Raw genomic sequence first — 22,132 nt, 5'->3', positions numbered from 1 at the left:
AGCGGTTAAAAGGTAAAGGGTGACTGTACAGGTGCTATCGGAGCACTGAGCTGAAATAACGTGCACGTGTGTCTGTCTGTCACCCAGGGGTCTGTGAAGGTAGCTTCAACACAGTGTTCGACTGGGTGCGGAGAGAGGAGAATGACTTTGGCGAAGTGACCTACCGTTTCAACACCTACTTCTTACGGCGCAGTTGGTACTGGATGTACGAGAACCGCTTCAACAGGACCCGCTACGGAGACCCCATCCCTCTGGTGGTGGGCTGGAGGGGACTCCCTACCTCCGACATGGACGGGTTTGTTCACATCTGGACCTGGAACAAGGACACAACCCTCTTCTTCAAAGGTGAGGCCGCGTTTCCTCCGCTCACTCGCTCGACGTGGGCCTCGTTAGCAGGAGCTGACGCTCCCAAAACTCAGAAGGTTCTAGAATATTCTGGGGGCACGTACGCCTGATGGACTGCATCCCAGAGTACTTAAGGAGGTGGCCTTGGAAATAGCGGATGCATTGATAGTCATTTTCCAACATTCCATTGACTCTGGATCAGTTCCTATGGAGTGGAGGGTAGCCAATGTAACCCCACTTTTTAAAAAAGGAGGGAGAGAGAAAACAGGGAATTATAGACCGGTCAGCCTGACATCGGTAGTGGGTAAAATGATGGAATCAATTATTAAGGATGTCATAGCAGCGCATTTGGAAAGAGGTGACATGATAGGTCCAAGTCAGCATGGATTTGTGAAAGGGAAATCATGTTCGACAAATCTTCTGGAATTTTTTGAGGATGTTTCCAGTAGAGTGGACAAGGGAGAACCAGTTGATGTGGTATATTTGGACTTTCAGAAGGCTTTCGACAAGGTCCCACACAAGAGATTAATGTGCAAAGTTAAAGCACATGGGATTGGGGGTAGTGTGCTGACGTGGATTGAGAACTGGTTGTCAGACAGGAAGCAAAGAGTAGGAGTAAATGGGTACTTTTCAGAATGGCAGGCAGTGACTAGTGGGGTACCGCAAGGTTCTGTGCTGGGGCCCCAGCTGTTTACACTGTACATTAATGATTTAGACGAGGGGATTAAATGTAGTATCTCCAAATTTGCGGATGACACTAAGTTGGGTGGCAGTGTGAGCTGCGAGGAGGATGCTATGAGGCTGCAGGGTGACTTGGATAGGTTAGGTGAGTGGGCAAATGCATGGCAGATGAAGTATAATGTGGATAAATGTGAGGTTATCCACTTTGGTGGTAAAAACAGAGAGACAGACTATTATCTGAATTTTGACAGATTAGGAAAAGGGGAGATGCAACGAGACCTGGGTGTCATGGTACATCAGTCATTGAAGGTTGGCATGCAGGTACAGCAGGCGGTTAAGAAAGCAAATGGCATGTTGGCCTTCATAGCGAGGGGATTTGAGTACAGGGGCAGGGAGGTGTTGTTACAGTTGTACAGGGCCTTGGTGAGGCCACACCTGGAATATTGTGTACAGTTTTGGTCTCCTAACTTGAGGAAGGACATTCTTGCTATTGAGGGAGTGCAGCGAAGGTTCACCAGACTGATTCCCGGGATGGCGGGACTGACATATCAAGAAAGACTGGATCAACTGGGCTTGTATTCACTGGAGTTCAGAAGAATGAGAGGGGATCTCATAGAAACGTTTAAAATTCTGACGGGTTTAGACAGGTTAGATGCAGGAAGAATGTTCCCAATGTTGGGGAAATCCAGAACCAGGGGTCACAGTCTAAGGATAAGGGGTAAGCCATTTAGGACCGAGATGAGGAGAAACTTCTTCACCCAGAGAGTGGTGAACCTGTGGAATTCTCTACCACAGAAAGTTGTTGAGGCCAATTCACTAAATATATTCAAAAAGGAGTTAGATGAAGTCCTTACTACTAGGGGATCAAGGGGTATGGTGAGAAAGCAGGAATGGGGTACTGAAGTTGAATGTTCAGCCATGAACTCATTGAATGGCGGTGCAGGCTCGAAGGGCCGAATGGCCGACTCCTGCACCTATTTTCTATGTTTCTATGTTTCTATGTCTATATCGGCCAGACCGGGTAAGGGCGGCAGATTCCCGTCCCTGAAGGACATTGGTAAACACAGTTGGGGGAGAGAAATCGTGAGCATTTGTGCCTCTCATCAGTGACTCCCGTTAAATTGGGCGAGGGTTCATCATCATCATAGGCAGTCCCTCAGAGTCGAGGAAGACTTGCTTCCACTCTTAGAATGAGTTCTCAGGTGACTGAACAGTCCAATACAAGAACCACAGTCCCTGTCACAGGTGGGACAGACAGTGGTTGAGGGAAAGGGAGGGTGGGACTGGTTTGCCGCACACTCCTTCCGCTGCCTGCACTTGGTTTCTGCATGCTCTCGGCGATGAGACTCGAGGTGCTCAGCGCCCTCCCGGATGCACTTCCTCCACTTAGGGCGGTCTTTGGCCAGGGACTCCCAGGTGTCGGTGGGGATGCTGCACTTTATCAGGGAGGCTTTGAGGGTGTCCTTGTAATGTTTCCTCTGCCCACCATGGGCTCGTTTGCCATGAAGGAGTTCCGCGTAGAGCGCTTGCTTTGGGAGTCTCGTGTCTGGCTTGCGAACTATGTGACCCTGCCCAGCGGAGCTGGTCGAGTGTGGTCAGTGCTTCGAGGCTGGGGATGTTGGCCTGGTCGAGGACACTAACGTTGGTGCGTCTGTCCTCCCAGGGGATTGGCAGGATCTTGTGGGGACATCGATGGTGGTATTTCTCCAGCGACTTGAGGACATTAGTGACCACAGTTGGGGGGAGAAATCGGGTGCATTCGCGACTCCCGCTAAATTGGGCGAGAGTTCAGCGGCGGCGCTACACAGTCCCGGCCCCGAAATTCACTTCCGCCCCCCCCCCCCTGGGAGCAGCGGCGGGCGACAACACCGACATCAGCGGGGGGAGGGAGCGCGGATTGGGCAGTCGGCCAGTACCAGGGGAGCGAGGGTTAAAGGGCGAGGCGGCCCAGGTCAGTAAAAGGAACACACACCTACTTGTTGCTGCTCCTGATGTGGTTTCTCCGCGGGGGTCGTGGCCCTGGTCACTCGGCCCGGCGCGCTGCTGATTTCCCAGCGCCCCCCAGCCCCCCGGATCGGTGGATCGGTCCCTCTTTAAATATGCAGATTGGACGCTGATGATGTCATCCGGGGCCCACCTGCTCTCTGAACCCCAGGCCTGCAGGGGGAGGGAGTGGGGGGGGGGGGGGGGGAAGGGTTAGAGTTCGGTCCATGCCATTATAGGAGGGGTATTAGACTCGGGGAGAGGGGGCAGTGAGGGTTCATAGCGTGGGGCCAGGAACGGGAGAGTAGAGCTGGGAAGACATGGTGCGATTTATTGGGCCTCGTTCATCGGAACGGAGAAGGTATCTCAGGGGTTTCGGCTGTTAGCCCTCACTCACAATCTCCGAGCAGCGGTGGGGAGGGGGTATCAGGAAGGATTTGGGGTGAAAAAACTGGTTGAGTTTCACAGCAGGACAGTGGAGACTTCGGACGCCTGGTGCCAGGGATCGGCAGGGCAACACCACCATCTGGTGGCTGTAAATCTTATTGCAACAAGACAACAACAACTTGCATTTATATAGCACCTTATGTGTTAGCGCTTCACAGGAGCGTTACAAAACAGAATTTGACACCGGGCCAATAAGGAGATATTAGGGCAGATGACCAAAAGCTTGATCAAAGAGGCAGGTTTTCAGGAACGTCTTAAAGGAGGAGAGAGAGGTGGAGAGGTTTAGAGAGGGGCAGAGAGGTTTAGGGAGGGAGTTCCAGAGCTCGGGGCCCAGGCAACAGAAGGCACGGCCACCGATGGTGGAGCGATTATAATCAGGGATGCTCAGGAGGGCAGAATTAGAGGAGCGCAGACATCTCAGGGGGGGTTGTGGGGCTGGAGGAGATTACAGAGACAGGGAGGGGGTGAGGGCCATGGAGGGATTTGAAAACAAGGATGAGAATTTTGAAATCGAGGCGTTGCTTAACCGGGAGCCAATGTAGGTCAGCGAAGCCAGGGGGTGATGGGTGAGCGGGACTCGGTGTGAGTTAGGACACGGGGCAGCCGAGTTTTGGATCACCTCTAGTTTACGGAGGGGAGAATGTGGGAGGCTAGCCAGGAGTGAATTGGAATTAGCAAGCAATCATTGAGGGTTCAGGAATAAATGGCAGAGCATTAGAAAGACTTGCATTTCTAAAGGGCTTTTTCGACCTCAGGTTAATCAAAGTGCTTTACAGCCGATGAAGTAGTTTTTGAAAAATAGTTACTGTTGGAATGTAGGAAACTCGGCAGCCAAAATTAACACACAGCAAGCTCCCACAAACAGCACTGAGATACTGACTGGATAATCTGTTTTTATTCTTAAGGTGTTAGTTGAGGGCTAAATATTGGCCAGGGCACCAGGGATACCTCACCTGCTCTTCTTCAAATTGTGGCCATGGGATCTTTTACATCCACCTGAGGGAGCAGACGGGGCCTCGGTTTAATGTCTCATCTGAAAGACGGCCCCTCCGACAGTGCAGCGCTCCCTCAGTACTGCCCCTCCGACAGTGTAGCACTCCCTCAGTACTGTCCCTCCGACAGTGCGGCACTCCCTCAGTACGGTCCCTCTGACAGTGCACCCTCTCCCTCAGTACTTTGAGTACAGGGATTTGAGTACAGGGGCAGGGAGGTGTTGTTACAGTTGTACAGGGCCTTGGTGAGGCCACACCTGGAGTATTGTGTACAGTTTTGTCTCCTAACCTGAGGAAGGACATTCTTGCTATTGAGGGAGTGCAGCGAAGGTTCACCAGACTGATTCCCGGGATGGCGGGACTGACATATCAAGAAAGACTGGATCAACTGGACTTGTATTCACTGGAGTTCAGAAGAATGAGAGGGGATCTCATAGAAATGTTTAAAGTTCTGATGGGTTTAGACAGGTTAGATGCAGGAAGAATGTTTCCAATGTTGGGGAAGTCCAGAAACAGGGGTCACAGTCTAAGGATAAGGGGTAAGCCATTTAGGACCGAGATGAGGAGAAACTTCTTCACCCAGAGAGTGGTGAACCTGTGGAATTCTCTACCACAGAAAGTTGTTGAGGCCAATTCACTAAATATATTCAAAAAGGAGTTAGATGTAGTCCTTACTACTAGGGGGATCACGGGGTATGGCGAGAAAGCAGGAATGGGGTACTGAAGTTGCATGTTCAGCCATGAACTTATTGAATGGCGGTGCAGGCTCGAAGGGCCGAATGGCCTATTACTGCACCTATTTTCTATGTTTCTATGTTTCTATGTTACTGCCCCTCCGGCAGTGCGGTGCTCCCTCAGTACTGCCCCTCCGACAGTGCGGGGCTCCCTCAGTACTGCCCCTCCGGCAGTGCGGTGCTCCCTCAGTACTGCCCCTCCGGCAGTGCGGTGCTCCCTCAGTACTGCCCCTCCGACAGTGCGGCGCTCCCTCAGTACTGCCCCTCCGGCAGTGCGGCACTCCCTCAGTACTGCCCCCCTGACAGTGCAGCGATCCCTCAGTACTGCCCCTCCAACAGTGCGGCACTCCCTCAGTACTGCCCCTATGACAGTGCGGCACTCCCTCAGCACTGCTCCCTCAGTACTGCCCCTCCGACAGTGCGGCACTCCCTCAGTACTGCCCCTCCGACAGTGCGGCACTCCCTCAGTACTGCCCCTCCGACAGTGCGGCACTCCCTCAGTACTGCCCCTCCGACAGTGCGGCACTCCCTCAGTACTGCCCCTCCGACAGTGCGGCACTCCCTCAGTACTGCCCCTCCGACAGTGCGGCACTCCCTCAGTACTGCTCCTCCGACAGTGCGGCACTCCCTCAGTACTGCCCCTCCGACAGTGCGGCGCTCCCTCAGTACTGCCCCTCCGACAGTGCGGCACTCCCTCAGTACTGCCCCTCCGACAGTGCGGCACTCCCTCAGTACTGCCCCTCCGACAGTGCGGCACTCCCTCAGCACGGCCCCTCCGACAGTGCGGCACTCCCTCAGTACTGCCCCTCCGACAGTGCGGCACTCCCTCAGCACGGCCCCTCCGACAGTGCGGCACTCCCTCAGTACTGCCCCTCCGACAGTGCGGCACTCCCTCAGTACTGCCCCTCCGACAGTGCGGCACTCCCTCAGTACTGCCCCTCCGACAGTGCGGCACTCCCTCAGCCTGGCCCTGGAACCCACCATGATGGAGTCAGCAGGCAGACCGTTTGGAAAACTCTGATCTTGACTCTCCACAGACTCGGATCCACCTGCTGTGTTCCCCATTGTCAGTCTCTGGTGTACAGCCTCTCGGTAAACAATAGCTTGCATTTAAAGAGCGTCTTGAACGTAGTACAATCTCCAGTGGCAAGGGTTAACCGAGGTGACTGGAGACCAGCTCTGCTGCACGGGCCCAGTGCGCACATATATCGCAGTGTGAACTGGCCCGTGCTGGAATACTGCGTGCAGTTCTGCTCACCACTTCACCGTCTGATGATACACTCCAGTCCCTCCGGCGCCCACCTCTCGCGGAAGGCCGCGAGCGTACCGGTGGACACCGCGTGCTCCATCTCCAGGGACACCCTGGCTCGGATGTAACCGCGGAAGAGAGGCAGGCAGTCGGGCTGAACGACCCCCTCGACTGCCCGCTGCCTGGACCGGTTAATGGCCCACTTGGCCAGGCCCGCAAACACTGACAAAGACAGAGGTGCCCCGCTGCACCCAGTCACATGTTGCTCACAATACTCAATAAAACCCCCAGTTAATTGAGTTCAGGTTCCCCACGATGAGATGCGGGCTGTTGTGAGCCTGGTGAATGGACTGGTCGTGTTCAGTTTGTTTGTTAAACCTGTGCTGATAAACCAGCTAGTTATTTACAGCAAATGAGTAGCTGTGACTTCTTGAGCAAATAATCCATGAAGCAAATCCATCACAGGCAGTCCTTCGAAATCGAGGAAGACTTGCTTCCACTCCAAAACTGAGTTCTCAGGTGACTGAACAGTCCAATTCTGGAATTACAGTCTCTGTCACAGGTGGGACAGACAGTGGTTGAGGGAAAGGGAGGGTGGGACAGGTTTGCCGCACGCTCCTTCCGCTGCCTGCGCTTGGTTTCTGCATGCTCTCGGGTGACGAGACTCGAGGTGCTCAGCGCCCTCCCGGATGCACTTCCTCCACTTAGGGCGGTCTGTGGCCAGGGACTCCCAGGTGTCCCCGACCAACCATTGCCGGAGTCCCCACAACCGGGGCCTGCAGCTGATCCATCCACCTGCACTGAATCACACAGCACACAAGGGGGCCATTCGGCCCATCGTTCCTGTGTCGGCTCTTTGAGCGAGCTCTCCAATTAGCCGCACTTCCCTGCTCATTGCCCAAATTCGATGCATCTAAGGAGAAGCTGGGTAACTGCACAAGGGAGAAAGGAATAGAAGTTGTGCAACATTTTGAAATTTGTAGACGATACGAAACTTGGAAATATAGTAAATGGTGAGGAAGATAGCAATAGCCTTCAAGAGGGCATAGACAGGCTGGTGAAATGGGCGGACATGCGGCAGTGAAATTCAACACAGAAAAATATTTGATGATACATTTTGGTAGGAAGAATGAGGAGAGACGATAAATGCTAACTGAGAGCTGTGGAGCTGGGTCATTGGATAAATTTAAGACAGAGATAGACAGTTTCTTAACCGATAAGGGAATAAGGGGTTATGGGGAGCGGGCGGGGAAGTGGAGCTGAGTCCATGATCGGATCAGCCATGATCGTATTGAATGGTGGAGCAGGCTCGAGGGGCCGTATGGACTACTCCTGCTCCTATTTCTTATGTTCTTATGTAAAATTTAAAAGGGGGTTAAAGAGCAGAGAGACCTGGGGGTGTTTGTGCACAAATCTTCGAAGGTGGGAGGACAGGTTAACAGAGCAGTGAGTAAAGCTGCTTATGGGATACGGGACCCTGGGCGTTATCAATAAAAAATCCAGGAAGTTATGATGAACCTGTATAAAACACTGGTTCGGCCCCAGCTGGAGTATTGTGTCCAATTCTGGGCCCCGCACTTTAGGAAGGATGTGCCTTAGAGAGGGAGCAGAAAAGATTTCCGAGAACGGTTCCAGGGATGAGGGACCTCAGTGACGTGGACAGACTGGAGAAGCTGGGGTTGTTCTCCTTGGAGCAGAGAAGGTTGAGAGGAGATTTGATGGAAGTGTTCAAAATCAGGAGGGGTCTGGACAGAGTAGAGAGAGAGAGACTGTTCCCATTGGTGGAAGGGTCGAGAACCAGAGGACACAGATTGAAGGCGATTGGCAGAAGAACCAAAGGTGACATGAGAAAAAACATTTTTACGCGGCGAGTGGTTAGGATCTGGAATGCACGGCCCGAGAGGGTGGTGGAGGCAGACTCAATCATGGCTTTCAAAAGGGAGTTGGATAACTTTTTGACGGAGAACAAATGGTGGGGATATGGGGAAAGGACGGGGGCAGTGGGACTTTCTGGATTGATCTTTGAAAGAGCCGGCACAAACTCGATGGGCCGAATGGCCTCCTTCTGTGCTGTACGAGTCTATAATATGCTGATTGGGTGAGATGAAGAGGGTTGTGGGGGGGGTGAGGGAGGCTGATGAGGAGCATTAACTCCAACGTAGACCCGTTGGGCTGAACGGTCTGTACCAGTGCGGTCGGCTCGAGGTAATGTGTCCAGGCTGTAACCCCATGAGCTTCCGCAGGGACACTGAGACAAGTGACAGTGCCAGGAACAAGGCGGAGATGGGGCTCAGCACGCCCTCACTAACTGGAGCTGTCTGGGAGATGCTCACGCTCTGTCTGACCATAGGTTACGGACCTAGAGCTGGTAATTGTGATTAGGCTGGATGACCTTTTGTTGGCCGGCGCAGATATAATGGTAAGTACTGCAGGGAACAGAGTATGGCCAGGGTGATCTCCTGGACTAGATCGATCGCCTGGATGGGTCGGAGAGGAATTTTCCCAGATTTTTGCTCCCTAAATGGGCCTGGGTTTTTATCTGGTTTTTGCCTCTCCCAGGAGATCACATGACTCCGGTTGGGGTGGAGTGTAGAATGTTTCAGAATAAGGGGTGTCACAGTTGTGTGAGGCGGACTGGTTGGGCTGGGTGCTCTTTGCCTTTCCGTCATTGTTCATAGGTTTATATGTAACCTTCAGGGCTGCTGACCAAGGGCTGTGCGGCTCTTTGTCGGCCGGCACGGACACAATGGGCCCAAATGGCTTCCTACTAGAAACATAGAAACATAGAAAATAGGTGCAGGAGTAGGCCAGTCGGCCCTTCGAGCCTGCACCGCCATTCAATAAGATCATGGCTGATCATTCCCTCAGTACCCCTTTCCTGCTTTCTCTCCATACCCCTTGATCCCTTTAGCCATAAGGGCCATATCTAACGCCCTCTTCAATATATCCAATGAACTGGCATCAACAACTCTCTGCGGTAGGATATTCCACAGGTTAACAACTCTCTGAGTGAAGAAGTTTCTCCTCATCTCAGTCCTAAATGGCTTACCCCTTATCCTTGAACTGTGTTCCCTGCTTCTGGACTTCCCCAACATCGGGAACATTCTTCCCGCATCTAACCTGTCCAGTCCCGTCAGAATTTTATACGTTTCTATCAGATCCCCTCTCATCCTTCTAAACTCCAGTGAATAAAGGCCCAGTTGATCCAGTCTCTCCTCATATGACAGTCCAGCCATCCTTGGAATCAGTCTGGTGAACCTTCGCTGCACTCCCTCAATAGCAAGAACGTCCTTCCTCAGATTAGGAGAACAAAACTGAACACAATATTCCAGGTGAAGCCTCACCAAGGCCCTGTACAGCTGCATTAAGATCTCCCTGCTCCTATACTCAAATCCCTTAGCTATGAAGGCCAACATACCATTTGCCTTCTTCATCGCCTGCTGTACCTGCATGCCAACTTTCAATGACTGATGAACCATGACACCCAGGTCTCGTTGCACCTCCCCTTTTCCTAATCTGCTGTCATTCAGATAATATTCTGTCTTCATGTTTTTGCCCCCAAAGTGGATAACCTCACACTTATCCACATTATACTGCATCTGCCATGCATTTTCCCACTCACCTAACCTGTCCAAGTCATCCTGCAGCCTCCTTGCGTCCCCCTCACAGCTCACACCGCCACCCAGTTTAGTATCATCTGCAAACTTGGAGATATTACACTCAATTTCTTCATCCAAACCATTGATGTATTTTGTAAATAGCTGGGGTCCCAGCACTGAGCCCTGCTGCATTCCACTAGTCACTGTCTGCCATTCTGAAAAGGACCCGTTTATTCCGACTCTCTGCTTCCTGTCTGCCAACCAGTTCTCTATCCACGTCAGTACATTACCCCCAATACCATGCGCTTTGATTTTGTACGCCAATCTCTTGTGTGGGACCTTGTCAAAAGTCTTTTGAAAGTCCAAACACACCACATCCACTGGTTCTCCCTTGTCCACTCTACTAGTTACATCCTCAAAAAATTCCAGAAGATTTGTCAAGCATGATTTCCCTTTCATAAATCCATGCTGACTTGGACCGATCCTGTCACTGCTTTCCAAATGTGCTGTTATTTCATCTTTAATAATTGATTCCAACATTTTCCCCACTACCGATGTCAAGCTAACCGGTCTATAATTACCTGTTTTCTCTCTCCCTCCTTTTTTAAAAAGTGTTGTTACATTAGCTACCCTCCAGTCCATAGGAACTGATCCAGAGTCGATAGAATGTTGGAAAATGATCACCAATGCATCCACTATTTCTAGGGCCACTTCCTTAAGTACTCTGGGATGCAGACTATCAGGCCCTGGGGATTTATCGGCCTTCAATCCCATCAATTTCCCTAACACAATTACCCACCTAATAAGGATTTCCTTCAGTTCCTCCTTCTCACTAGACCCTTGTGAAGACAGAACCAAAGGATTTTTTAACTGGTCCGCCATTTCTTTGTTCCCCATTATAAATTCACCCGAACCTGACTGCAAGGGACCTACGTTTGTTTTCACTAATCTTTTTCTCTTCACATATTTATAGAAGCTTTTGCAGTCAGTTTTTATGTTCCCGGCAAGCTTCCTCTCGTACTCTATTCTCCCCCTCTGCTGTTTTTGTGTAGGGACAATGTACTGGCACTTTGACAATGACAACGACAGAGTCTACACTGAGGATCCTCAGGGCAACCGCTATCCACGTTCCATCTCACAAGGCTTTCCGGGGATTGACGGGCCCATCGACACCATCTACTTCGACAAGAGGGATCACTGCGTATACTTCTTCAAAGGTTTCAATGTGAGTATCTCTCATCTCCGACTCACTCCCAACTCTGATCCTCTTCAGCCACGAGTCACCACTGCTGGTTCTGCCAGTGACTGCCTTCGTTCTCCAATGTTGCTGCACATCATCTCAATCGGGGCCAACGCCAGGCATTGACACAGCCTCCCTCTACACTGCCCCATCAAACACTCTCAGGGCAGGTACAGGGGGTTAGATACAGAGTAAAGCTCCCTCTACACTGTCCCATCAAACACTCCCAGGGCAGGTACAGGGGGTTAGATACAGAGTAAAGCTCTCTCTACACTGTCCCATCAAACACTCCCAGGGCAGGTACAGGGGGTTAGATACAGAGTAAAGCTCCCTCTACACTGTCCCATCAAACACTCCCAGGGCAGGTACAGGGGGTTAGATACAGAGTAAAGCTCCCTCTACACTGTCCCATCAAACACTCCCAGGGCAGGTACAGGGGGTTAGATACAGAGTAAAGCTCCCTCTACACTGTCCCATCAAACACTCCCAGGGCAGGTACAGGGGGTTAGATACAGAGTAAAGCTCTCTCTACACTGTCCCATCAAACACTCCCAGGACAGGTACAGCATGGTGTAGATACCTTGTGCTCTGTATGTCCGTTCTTTGTTAGTCCCCCTGAGCACGTTGGCTAGACTGTCCCCCACGATGTCCCTCTGAGAGCGCTTGAGCCTGCCTCTAACTGTGGTTTCAGTGTGCTTTTGTTGCTGTGTCAGGGGGAAAGGTTTGGGCCACAATTGGGGCTTTGGGAAGGGGGTTGTCCCTAAGAACACAAGAACATAAGAATTAGGAGCAGGAGTCGGCCATTTGGCCCCTCGAGCCTGCTCCACCATTCAATGAGATCAGGGCTGATCATCGACCTGAGCTCCACTTTCCCACCCGATCTCCATATCCCTCGATTCCCCGAGATTTCAAAAATCTATCGATCTCTGTCTTGAATATACTCAAAGACTGAACCTCCATAGCCCTCTGGGGCAGAGAATTCCAAAGATTCACAACAGTCTGAGTGAAGAAATTCCTCCTCAACTCAGTCTTAATGGCCGACCCCTTATCCTGAGACTGTGACCCCTGGTTCTAGACTCCCCAGCCCGGGGGAAACATCCTCCCTGCATCTACCCTGTCAATCCCCCTCTGAATCTTACGTGTCTCAATGAGACCACCTCTTTTTCTTCTCAACTCCAGAGAGTTAATAGGCCGCCGAGTCTACTCAATATTTTGTGGAGATGGGAGGGGTTGGCCCTACATTGGGGGAGGGGAAGGGATGACCTTACATTGGGGGAGGGGAGGGGTTGGCCCTGAGTTGGCAGAAGGGGAGGGGTTGACCCTAGGTTAGGGGAGGGGTTGACGCTGAGTTGGGGGAGGGGAGGGGTTGACCCGGAGTTGGCGGGAGGGGAGAGGTTGACCCTGAGTTGGGGGAGGGGAGGGGTTGACCCTAGGTTAGGGGAGGGGTTAGCCCTGAGTTGGGGGAGGGGAGGGGTTGACCCGGAGTTGGCGGGAGGGGAGGGGTTGACCCTGAGTTGGGGGAGGGGAGGGGTTGACCCTGAGTTGGGGGAGGGGAGGGGTTGACCCTAGGTTAGGGGAGAGGTTAGCTCTGAGTTGGGGGAGGGGAGGGGGTTGACCCGGAGTTGACGGGAGGGGAGGGGTTGACCCTGAGTTGGGGGAGGGGACGAGTTGACCCTGAGTTGGGGAGGGGTTGACCCTGAGTTGGGGGAGGGGAGGGGTTGACCCTGAGTTGGGGGAGGGGACGAGTTGACCTTGAGTTGGGGAGGGGTTGACCCTGAGTTGGGGGAGGGGAGGGGTTGACCCTGAGTTGGGGGAGGGGACGAGTTGACCCTGAGTTGGGGAGGGGAGGGGTTGTCCCTCGGTTGAGGGAGGGGAGGGGTTTATCCTCGGTTGAGGGGAAAGATGGTTCTGTTGAGCAGCCCTGCACCTTGACCAGTGTTACTGTTATCTCGATGGTGACTGGACTGTCAGCTGTGGCTCAGAGGGCAGCACTTTCGCCGCTGAGTCAGAAGGTTGTGGGTTCAAATCCCACTCCAGGGACTTGATCACAGAAATCCAGGCTGACCCTCGCAGTGCAGTGCTGAGGGAGCGCTGCACTGTCAGAGCTGCCACCTTTCGGATGAGACGTTTTACCGAGGCCCTGTCTGCCCTGTCAGGTGGACATAAAGGATCCCACAGCGTTATTTCAAAGAAGAGCAGTGGAGTTATAACATAAGAAATAGGAGCAGGAGTGGGCCATTCGGCCCCTCGAGCCTGTACCACCATTCAATACGATCATGGCTGATCCGATCATGGACTCAGCTCCACTTCCCTGCCCGCTCCCCATAACCCCTTATTCCTGGTGCCCTGGCCTATATTTATCCCTCAAATAAATATAACAAAAACAGATTATCCAGTCATTATCACATTGCTGTACGTGGGAGCTTGCTGTGCACAAATTGGCTGCCGCGTTTCCCACATTACAACAGTGACTAGAAACATAGAAACATAGAAATTTACAGCGCAGATGGAGGCCATTTCGGCGCATCGTGTCAGCAGCCCTGAAGGTTACATATAAACCTATGAACAATGACGGAGCACCCATCCCAACCAGTTTGCCTCACCACAATTGCGACAGTCCTTATACTGGAACTTTTGACCCCACCCGGAGCCATGTGATCTTCTGGGAGAGGCAAAAACCCCGGCCAATTTAGGGAGAAAAAAATGTGGGAAAATTCCTCTCCAACCCATCCAGGCGATCGACACTAGTCCAGGAGATCACCCTGGCTATACTCCAAAAAAAAAGTACTTCATTGGCTGTAAAGCGCCTTGAGACGTCCAGTGGGCGTGAAAGGCGCTCTATAAATGTATGTTTTTTGTGATCCGCAGGTGACGGCATTCAGCGTGGACCTGAACAGCACGGTGCCCGGTTACCCCAAGCGCATCGTGGATGTCTTCCCGCCGGTTGTCCGGGGCAACCATCCCCTGGGGAACCTGGACGCCGTCTACTACTCGTACACTCACACCGCCATCTTCGTCTTCAAGGACACCGTCTTCTGGCGGGTGGTCAACAAGCAAGACCGCGAGGTCAATGCCTCGCTGCCCCTCAACGGCCTGCTGCCTCGCGGCCGCATCGCCGAGCACTGGTTCGACATCTGCGAGGTGGACGGTTCCAGGACGCCGGGCCGGCAGTAGGAGGGGACACGTGGTGGAGGGGAGTGGGGGGGGGGGGGGAGAGCGGGGTGGGGGGGGGGGGTGTGTGTGTGGAACCCACTCCCGCTGGAGAGGATCGCTCCGGATCTCACTAACTTCACAACGCTCGCCGACCGACAACGCAGACAGGCCCTACTGACTCGCCGGCAAGCTGACCCCTGGCCTTTCACCCCCTGGCCTTTCACCCCTGCGCCACCAACTTACCAAAACCCCTGACCTTTATTTGGCGAGTGTGATTTTTGTGCCTCTCCGGTGTGTCCGCCATCGGGCCAGGGAGCTGCAGGGAGAGCCACGTCACTGCACCGTCCGTGCCCTATTCAACAAGGGTTAGGGGTCAGCAGGTCAAGGGGCACTCAACAATGGGCATTCTCTGAGTACTTCATTGTCCTCCATTATCGGCCGGAGCACCGGTACATTGGGAGCTTTACTCTGTATCTAACCTGTGTCCTAGGCCCAGCCATCTTCAGTTGCTTCATCAATGACCTTCCCTCCATCGTAAGGTCAGAAGTGGGGATGTTCGCTGATGACTGCACAGTGTTCAGTTCCATTCGCAACTCCTCAGATAATGGAGCAGTCCGTGCCCACATACAGCAAGACCTGGACAACATTCAGGCTTGGGGTGATAAGTGGCAAGTAACATTCGCACCACACAAGTGCCAGGCAATGACCATCTCCAACAAGCGAGAGTCTAACCACCGACCCTTAACATTCAACAGCATTACCATCACCGAATCCCCCCACCATCAACATCCTGGGGGTCACCATTGACCAGAAACTTAACTGGACCAGCCACATAAATACTGTGGCTACAAGAGCAGGTCAGAGGCTGGGTATTCCGCGGTGAGTGTCTCACCTCCTGACTCCCCAAAGCCTTCCCACCATCTACAAGGCACAAGTCAGGAGTGTGATGGAACACTCTCCACTTGCCTGGATGAGCGCAGCTCCAACAACACCATCCAGGACAAAGCAGCCGCTTGATCAGCCCCCCATCCACCACCTTCAACATTCACTCCCTCCACCACCGGCGCCCCCTGGCTGCAGTGTGTACCATCGACAAGATGCACTGCAGCAACTCGCCAAGGCTTCTTCGGCAGCACCTCCCAAACGCACGACCTCTACCACCTAGAAGGACAAGGGCAGCAGGTGCATGGGAACACCACCACCTCCACGTTCCCCTCCCAGTCACACACCATCCTGACTTGGAAATATATCGGCCGTTCCTTCATCGTCGCTGGGTCAAAATCCTGGAACTCCCTCCCTAACAGCACTGTGGGAGCACCTTCACCACACGGACTGCAGCCGTTCAAGAAGGCGGCTCACCACCACCTTCTCCAGGGGCAATTAGGGATGGGCAATAAATGCCGGCCTTGCCAGCGACACCCACATCCCAGGAACTAATTTTTTTCAAATGAACTGTGCCGATGATGAGTAATGAATTCTAATTGAAGTTTGGGAGATCTGCCCCAATATTCTGATCAGTAATGACATGCCTGAAACATGGATTGTGGTCGGTGAGGGGAGCTCCTGATCTCGGCCTCGGACTCAGTGTGTTGGGGTGGGTGGGATTTGCTGAGCTCCCTTGCTATTGTATCTCAGTCACACTCGGTTCCTCCCGTGTCCTTTCCGAGTCCTGAAAGTGCGTAAAGTTCTGCCGCAGAAAGACTGTTTTGACAGGGGTTACGTTTGGTGGTTCGGGAACTGTATATAATAAAACTCGGCAAACCCAGAAGAATGTAATGGTCGCAGTTTGGGGGAAGGGCAGGGGACTGTTGAGGGGAGGGGGGATGGGAATGGAATGAGTGCGTCCATCAATGTAATGTTACGTGACACAATGGGCCTTTCCCAGGCCCATCAATGCACCTTGTATTTCTGCAATGTTCCACAAGACTATCAGATCCGGCACCTGTTCTGCACAGGAGGAGGCCACTCAGCCCCTCGAGTCTGCTACACAGGAACAGGAGGAGGCCATTCAGCCCCTCGAGCCTGTTACACAGGAACAGGTGTAGGCCATTCAGTCCCTCGAGCCTGTTACACAGGAACAGGAGGAGACCATTCAGCCCCTTGAGTCTGTTACACAGGAACAGGAGGAGGCCATTCAGTCCCTCGAGCCTGTTACACAGGAACAGGAGGAGGCCCATTCAGCCCCTCGAGTCTGTTACACAGGAGCAGGAGGAGGCCATTCAGCCCCTCGAGCCTGTTACACAGGAACATGAGGAGGCCATTCAGTCCCTCGAGCCTGTTACACAGGAACATGAGGAGGCCATTCAGCCCCTCGAGCCTGTTACACAGGAACAGGAGGAGGCCATTCAGTCCCTCGAGCCAGTTACATGGGAACAGGAGGAGGCCATCAGCCTCTCGAGCCTGTTACACAGGAACAGGAGGAGGCCATTCAGCCCCTCGAGCCTGTTACACAGGAACAGGAGGAGGCCATTCAGTCCCTCGAGCCTGTTACACAGGAACAAGAGGAGGCCATTCAGCCCCTCGAGCCTGTTACACAGGAACAGGAGGAGGCCATTCAGCCCCTCGAGCCTGTTACACAGGAACAGGAGGAGGCCATTCAGCCCCTCGAGCCTGTTACACAGGAACAGGAGGAGGCCATTCAGTCCCTCGAGCCTGTTACACAGGAACAGGAGGAGGCCATTCAGTCCCTCGAGCCAGTTACATGGGAACAGGAGGAGGCCATCAGCCCCTCGAGCCTGTTACACAGGAACAGGAGGAGGCCATTCAGCCCCTCGAGCCTGTCACACAGGAACAGGAGGAGGCCCATTCAGCTCCTCGAGCCTATTACACAGGAACAGGAGGAGGCCATTCAGTTCCTCGAGCCTGTTGCACAGGAACAGAAGGAGGCTATTCAGTCCCTCGAGCCTGTTGCACAGGAACAGGAGGAGGCCATTCAGTCCCTCGAGCCTGTTACACAGGAACAGGAGTTGGCCCATTCAGCCCCTCGAGCCTGTTACACAGGAACAGGAGTAGGTCCATTCAGTCCCTCGAGCCTGTTAAACAGGAACAGGAGTAGGTCCATTCAGCCCCTCGAGCCTGTTAAACAGGAACAAGAGGAGGCCATTCAGCCCCTCGAGCCTGTTACACAGGAACAGGAGGGGGCCATTCAGCCCCTCAAGCCTGTTACACAGGAACAGGAGGAGGCCATTCAGCCCCTCGAGCCTGTTACACAGGAACATGAGGAGGCCATTCAGCCCCTCGAGCCTGTTACACAGGAACAGGAGGAGGCCATTCAGTCCCTCGAGCCAGTTACATGGGAACAGGAGGAGGCCATCAGCCTCTCGAGCCTGTTACACAGGAACAGGAGGAGGCCATTCAGCCCCTCGAGCCTGTTACACAGGAACAGGAGGAGGCCATTCAGTCCCTCGAGCCTGTTACACAGGAACAAGAGGAGGCCATTCAGCCCCTCGAGCCTGTTACACAGGAACAGGAGGAGGCCATTCAGCCCCTCGAGCCTGTTACACAGGAACAGGAGGAGGCCATTCAGCCCCTCGAGCCTGTTACACAGGAACAGGAGGAGGCCATTCAGTCCCTCGAGCCTGTTACACAGGAACAGGAGGAGGCCATTCAGTCCCTCGAGCCAGTTACATGGGAACAGGAGGAGGCCATCAGCCCCTCGAGCCTGTTACACAGGAACAGGAGGAGGCCATTCAGCCCCTCGAGCCTGTCACACAGGAACAGGAGGAGGCCCATTCAGCTCCTCGAGCCTATTACACAGGAACAGGAGGAGGCCATTCAGTTCCTCGAGCCTGTTGCACAGGAACAGGAGGAGGCTATTCAGTCCCTCGAGCCTGTTGCACAGGAACAGGAGGAGGCCATTCAGTCCCTCGAGCCTGTTACACAGGAACAGGAGTTGGCCCATTCAGCCCCTCGAGCCTGTTACACAGGAACAGGAGTAGGTCCATTCAGTCCCTCGAGCCTGTTAAACAGGAACAGAAGTAGGTCCATTCAGCCCCTCGAGCCTGTTAAACAGGAACAAGAGGAGGCCATTCAGCCCCTCGAGCCTGTTACACAGGAACAGGAGGGGGCCATTCAGCCCTTCAAGCCTGTTACACAGGAACAGGAGGAGACCATTCAGCCCCTCGAGCCTGTTAGACAACAACAGGAGGAGGCCATTCAGCCCCTCGAGCCTGTTAGACAACAACAGGAGGAGGCCATTCAGCCCCTCGAGCCTGTTACACAGGAACAGGAGGAGGCCATTCAGTCCCTCGAGCCTGTTACACAGGAACAGGAGGAGGCCCATTCAGCCCCTCGAGCCTGTTACACAGGAACAGGAGTAGACCATTCAGCCCCTCGAGCCTGTTACACAGGAACAGGAGGAGGCCATTCAGCCCCTCGAGCCTGTTCTATCATTCAATGGGATCATATCTCATCTGTACCTCAACTCCATTTCCCCACCTTGGTTCTGTAACCCTTAATACCCTGACCCAATAAAAATACATCAGTCCCAGTTTTGAAAGCTCCAATTGACCCCCATCACCCACAGCTTTTGCGGGAGAGTTCCAGATTCCCGCTGCCCTTGGTGTGAAGAACTGCTTCCTGATTTGCTGATGGTAATGGTATGCTTGGATGATGCCACCGATCGGGAAGGAGCATGTTATTGTAAATGACACGGTATTCACAGCACAGACACCGGCTGTTCGGCCCAACGAGCCTTCTCCCACCCCTCGTCGTCTCACATATCCTGCGAATCCTTTCTCCCGCATGTGCCTATCTCTCCTCCGCTTAATGTACCTCATACTATTCTTGTAAACCTCCTCTGCACCATTCCAAGTGCAATCACATCCGTCCGGTGAAGTGGTGAGCAGAACTGCACGCAGTACTCCAGCACGGGCCAGTCCACACTGCGATATATGTGCGCACTGGGCCCGTGCAGCAGAGCCGGTCTCCAGTCACCTCGGTTAACCCTTGCCACTGGAGATTGTACTACGTTCAAGGCGCTCTTCAAATGCAAGCTATTGTTTACCGAGAGGCTGTACACCAGAGACTGACAATGGGGAACACAGCAGGTGGATCCGAGTCTGTGGAGAGTCAAGATCAGAGTTTCCCAAATGGTCTGCCTGCTGACTCCATCATGGTGGGTTCCAGGGCCAGGCTGAGGGAGTGCCGCACTGTCAGAGGGGCAGTACTGAGGGAGCGCCGCACTGTCAGAGGTTCAGTACTGAGGGAGCGCTGCACTGTCACAGGGGCAGTACTGAGGGATGCTGCACTGTCAGAGAGGCAGTACTGAGGGAGTGCTGCACTGTCGGAGGTTCACTAGTGAGGGATGCTGCACTGTCGGAGGGGCAGTACTGAGGGAGTGCCGCACTGTCAGAGAGGCAGTACTGAGGGAGTGCTGCACTGTCGGAGGTTCAGTACTGAGGGATGCTGCACTGTCGGAGGGGCAGTACTGAGGGAGTGCCGCACTGTCGGAGGGGCAGTACTGAGGGAGTGCCGCACTGTCGGAGGGGCAGTACTGAAGGAGTGCCGCACTGTCAGAGGGGCAGTACTGAGGGAGTGCTGCACTGTCGGAGGTTCACTAGTGAGGGATGCTGCACTGTCGGAGGGGCAGTACTGAGGGAGTGCCGCACTGTCAGAGAGGCAGTACTGAGGGAGTGCTGCACTGTCGGAGGTTCAGTACCCCATTCCTGCTTTCTTGCCATACCCCTTGATCCCCCTAGTAGTAAGGACTACATCTAACTCCTTTTTGAATATATTTAGTGAATTGGCCTCAGCAACTTTCTGTGGTAGAGAATTCCACAGGTTCACCACTCTCTGGGTGAAGAAGTTTCTCCTCATTTCGGTCCTAAATGACTTTCCCCTTATCCTTAGACTGTGACCCCTGGTTCTGGACTTCCCCAACATTCTTCCTGCATCTAACCTGTCTAAACCCATCAGAATTTTAAACGTTTCTTTGAGATCCCCTCTCATTCTTCTGAACTCCAGTGAATACAAGCCCAGTTGATCCAGTCTTTCTTGATATATCAGTCCCACCATCCCGGGAATCAGTCTGGTGAACCTTCGCTGCACTCCCTCAATAGCAAGAATGTCCTTCCTCAAGTTAGGAGACCAAAACTGTACACAATACTCCAGGTGTGGCCTCACCAAGGCCCTGTACAACTGTAGTAACACCTCCCTGCCCCTGTACTCAAATCCCTGTACTCAAAGTACTGAGGGAGAGGCTGCACTGTCGGAGGGGCAGTACTGAGGGAGTGCCGCACTGTCGGAGGGACAGTACTGAGGGAGCGCTACACTGTCGGAGGGGCAGTACTGAGGGAGTGCTGCACTGTCGGAGGGGCAGTACTGAGGGAGCGCCGCACTGTCGGAGGGGCAGTGCTGAGGGGGTGTCGCACAGTCGGAGGGGCAATACTGAGGAAGCGCTGCACTGTCAGAGGGGCAGTACTGAGGGAGTGCTGCACTGTCGGAGGGGCAGTGCTGAGGGAGTGCTGCACTGTCGGAGGGGCAGTACTGAGGGAGTGCTGCACTGTCGGTGGGGCAGTACTGAGAGAGCGCCGCACTGTCGGAGGGGCAGTACTGAGGAAGTGCTGCACTGTCGGAGGGGCAGTACTGAGGGAGTGCTGCACTGTCGAAGGGGCAGTACTGAGGGAGCACTGCACTGTCGGAGGGGCAGTACTGAGAGAGCGCCGCACTGTCGGATGGGCAGTACTGAGGGAGTGCTGCACTGTCGGAGGGGCAGTACTGAGGGAGTGCTGCACTGTCGGAGGGGCAGTACTGAGAGAGCGCCGCACTGTCGGAGGGGCAGTACTGAGGGAGTGCTGCACTGTCGGAGGGGCAGTACTGAGGGAGTGCTGCACTGTCGAAGGGGCAGTACTGAGGGAGCACCGCACTGTCGGAGGGGCAGTACTGAGAGAGCGCCGCACTGTCGGAGGGGCAGTACTGAGGGAGTGCTGCACTGTCGGAGGGGCAGTACTGAGGGAGTGCTGCACTGTCGGAGGGGCAGTACTGAGGGAGTGCTGCACTGTCGGAGGTGCAGTACTGAGGGAGTGCTGCACTGTCGGAGGGGCGGTACTGAGGGAGTACTGCACTGTCGGAGGGGCAGTACTGAGGGAGCGCTGCACTGTCGGAGGGGCAGTACTGAGGGAGTGCTGCGCTGTCGGAGGGGCAGTACTGAGGGAGCACCGCACTGTCGGAGGGGCAGTACTGAGGGAGCGCTGCACTGTCGGAGGGGCAGTACTGAGGGAGCGCTGCACTGTCGGAGGTGCAGTACTGAGGGAGTGCTGCACTGTCGGAGGGGCTGTCTTTCAGATGAGACGTTAAACCGAGGCCCCGTCTGCTCCCTCAGGGGGATGTAAAAGATCCCATGGCCACTATTTGAAGAAGAGCAGGTGAGGTATCCCTGGTGCCCTGGCCAATATTTAGCCCTCAACTAACACCTTAAGAATAAAAACAGATTATCCAGTCAGTATCTCAGTGCTGTTTGTGGGAGCTTGCTGTGTGTTAATTTTGGCTGCCGAGTTTCCTACATTCCAACTGTAACTATTTTTCAAAAACTACTTCATCGGCTGTAAAGCACTTTGATTAACCTGAGGTCGAAAAAGCCCTTTAGAAATGCAAGTCTTTCTGATGCTCTGCCATTTATTCCTGAACCCTCAATGATTGCTTGCTAATTCCAATTCACTCCTGGCTGGCCTCCCACATTCTCCCCTCCGTAAACTAGAGGTGATCCAAAA

At 53.7% G+C, this 22,132-nt stretch overlaps 1 protein-coding gene across 1 annotated transcript in view; it reads left to right on the top strand.

Moving 5' to 3' along the window:
• Positions 1–14,444, top strand: part of LOC139229312 (matrix metalloproteinase-21-like) — an 88,755-nt gene extending 74,311 nt beyond the window's left edge. Inside the window, exons 6-8 of the mRNA XM_070860998.1 lie at positions 88–345; positions 11,083–11,255; positions 14,139–14,444. Coding sequence (XP_070717099.1) covers positions 88–345; positions 11,083–11,255; positions 14,139–14,444 — 737 coding nt within the window. The remainder of the gene's footprint in view (positions 1–87; positions 346–11,082; positions 11,256–14,138) is intronic.
• The last annotated feature ends 7,688 nt before the right edge of the window (positions 14,445–22,132 follow it).

This window comes from Pristiophorus japonicus, chromosome 2 (assembly GCF_044704955.1).
Source record: "Pristiophorus japonicus isolate sPriJap1 chromosome 2, sPriJap1.hap1, whole genome shotgun sequence".
Lineage (NCBI taxonomy): Eukaryota > Metazoa > Chordata > Chondrichthyes > Pristiophoridae > Pristiophorus > Pristiophorus japonicus.
The sequence above is the reverse complement of the archived record's forward strand: the minus strand, read 5'-3'. Positions and strand labels throughout refer to the sequence as shown.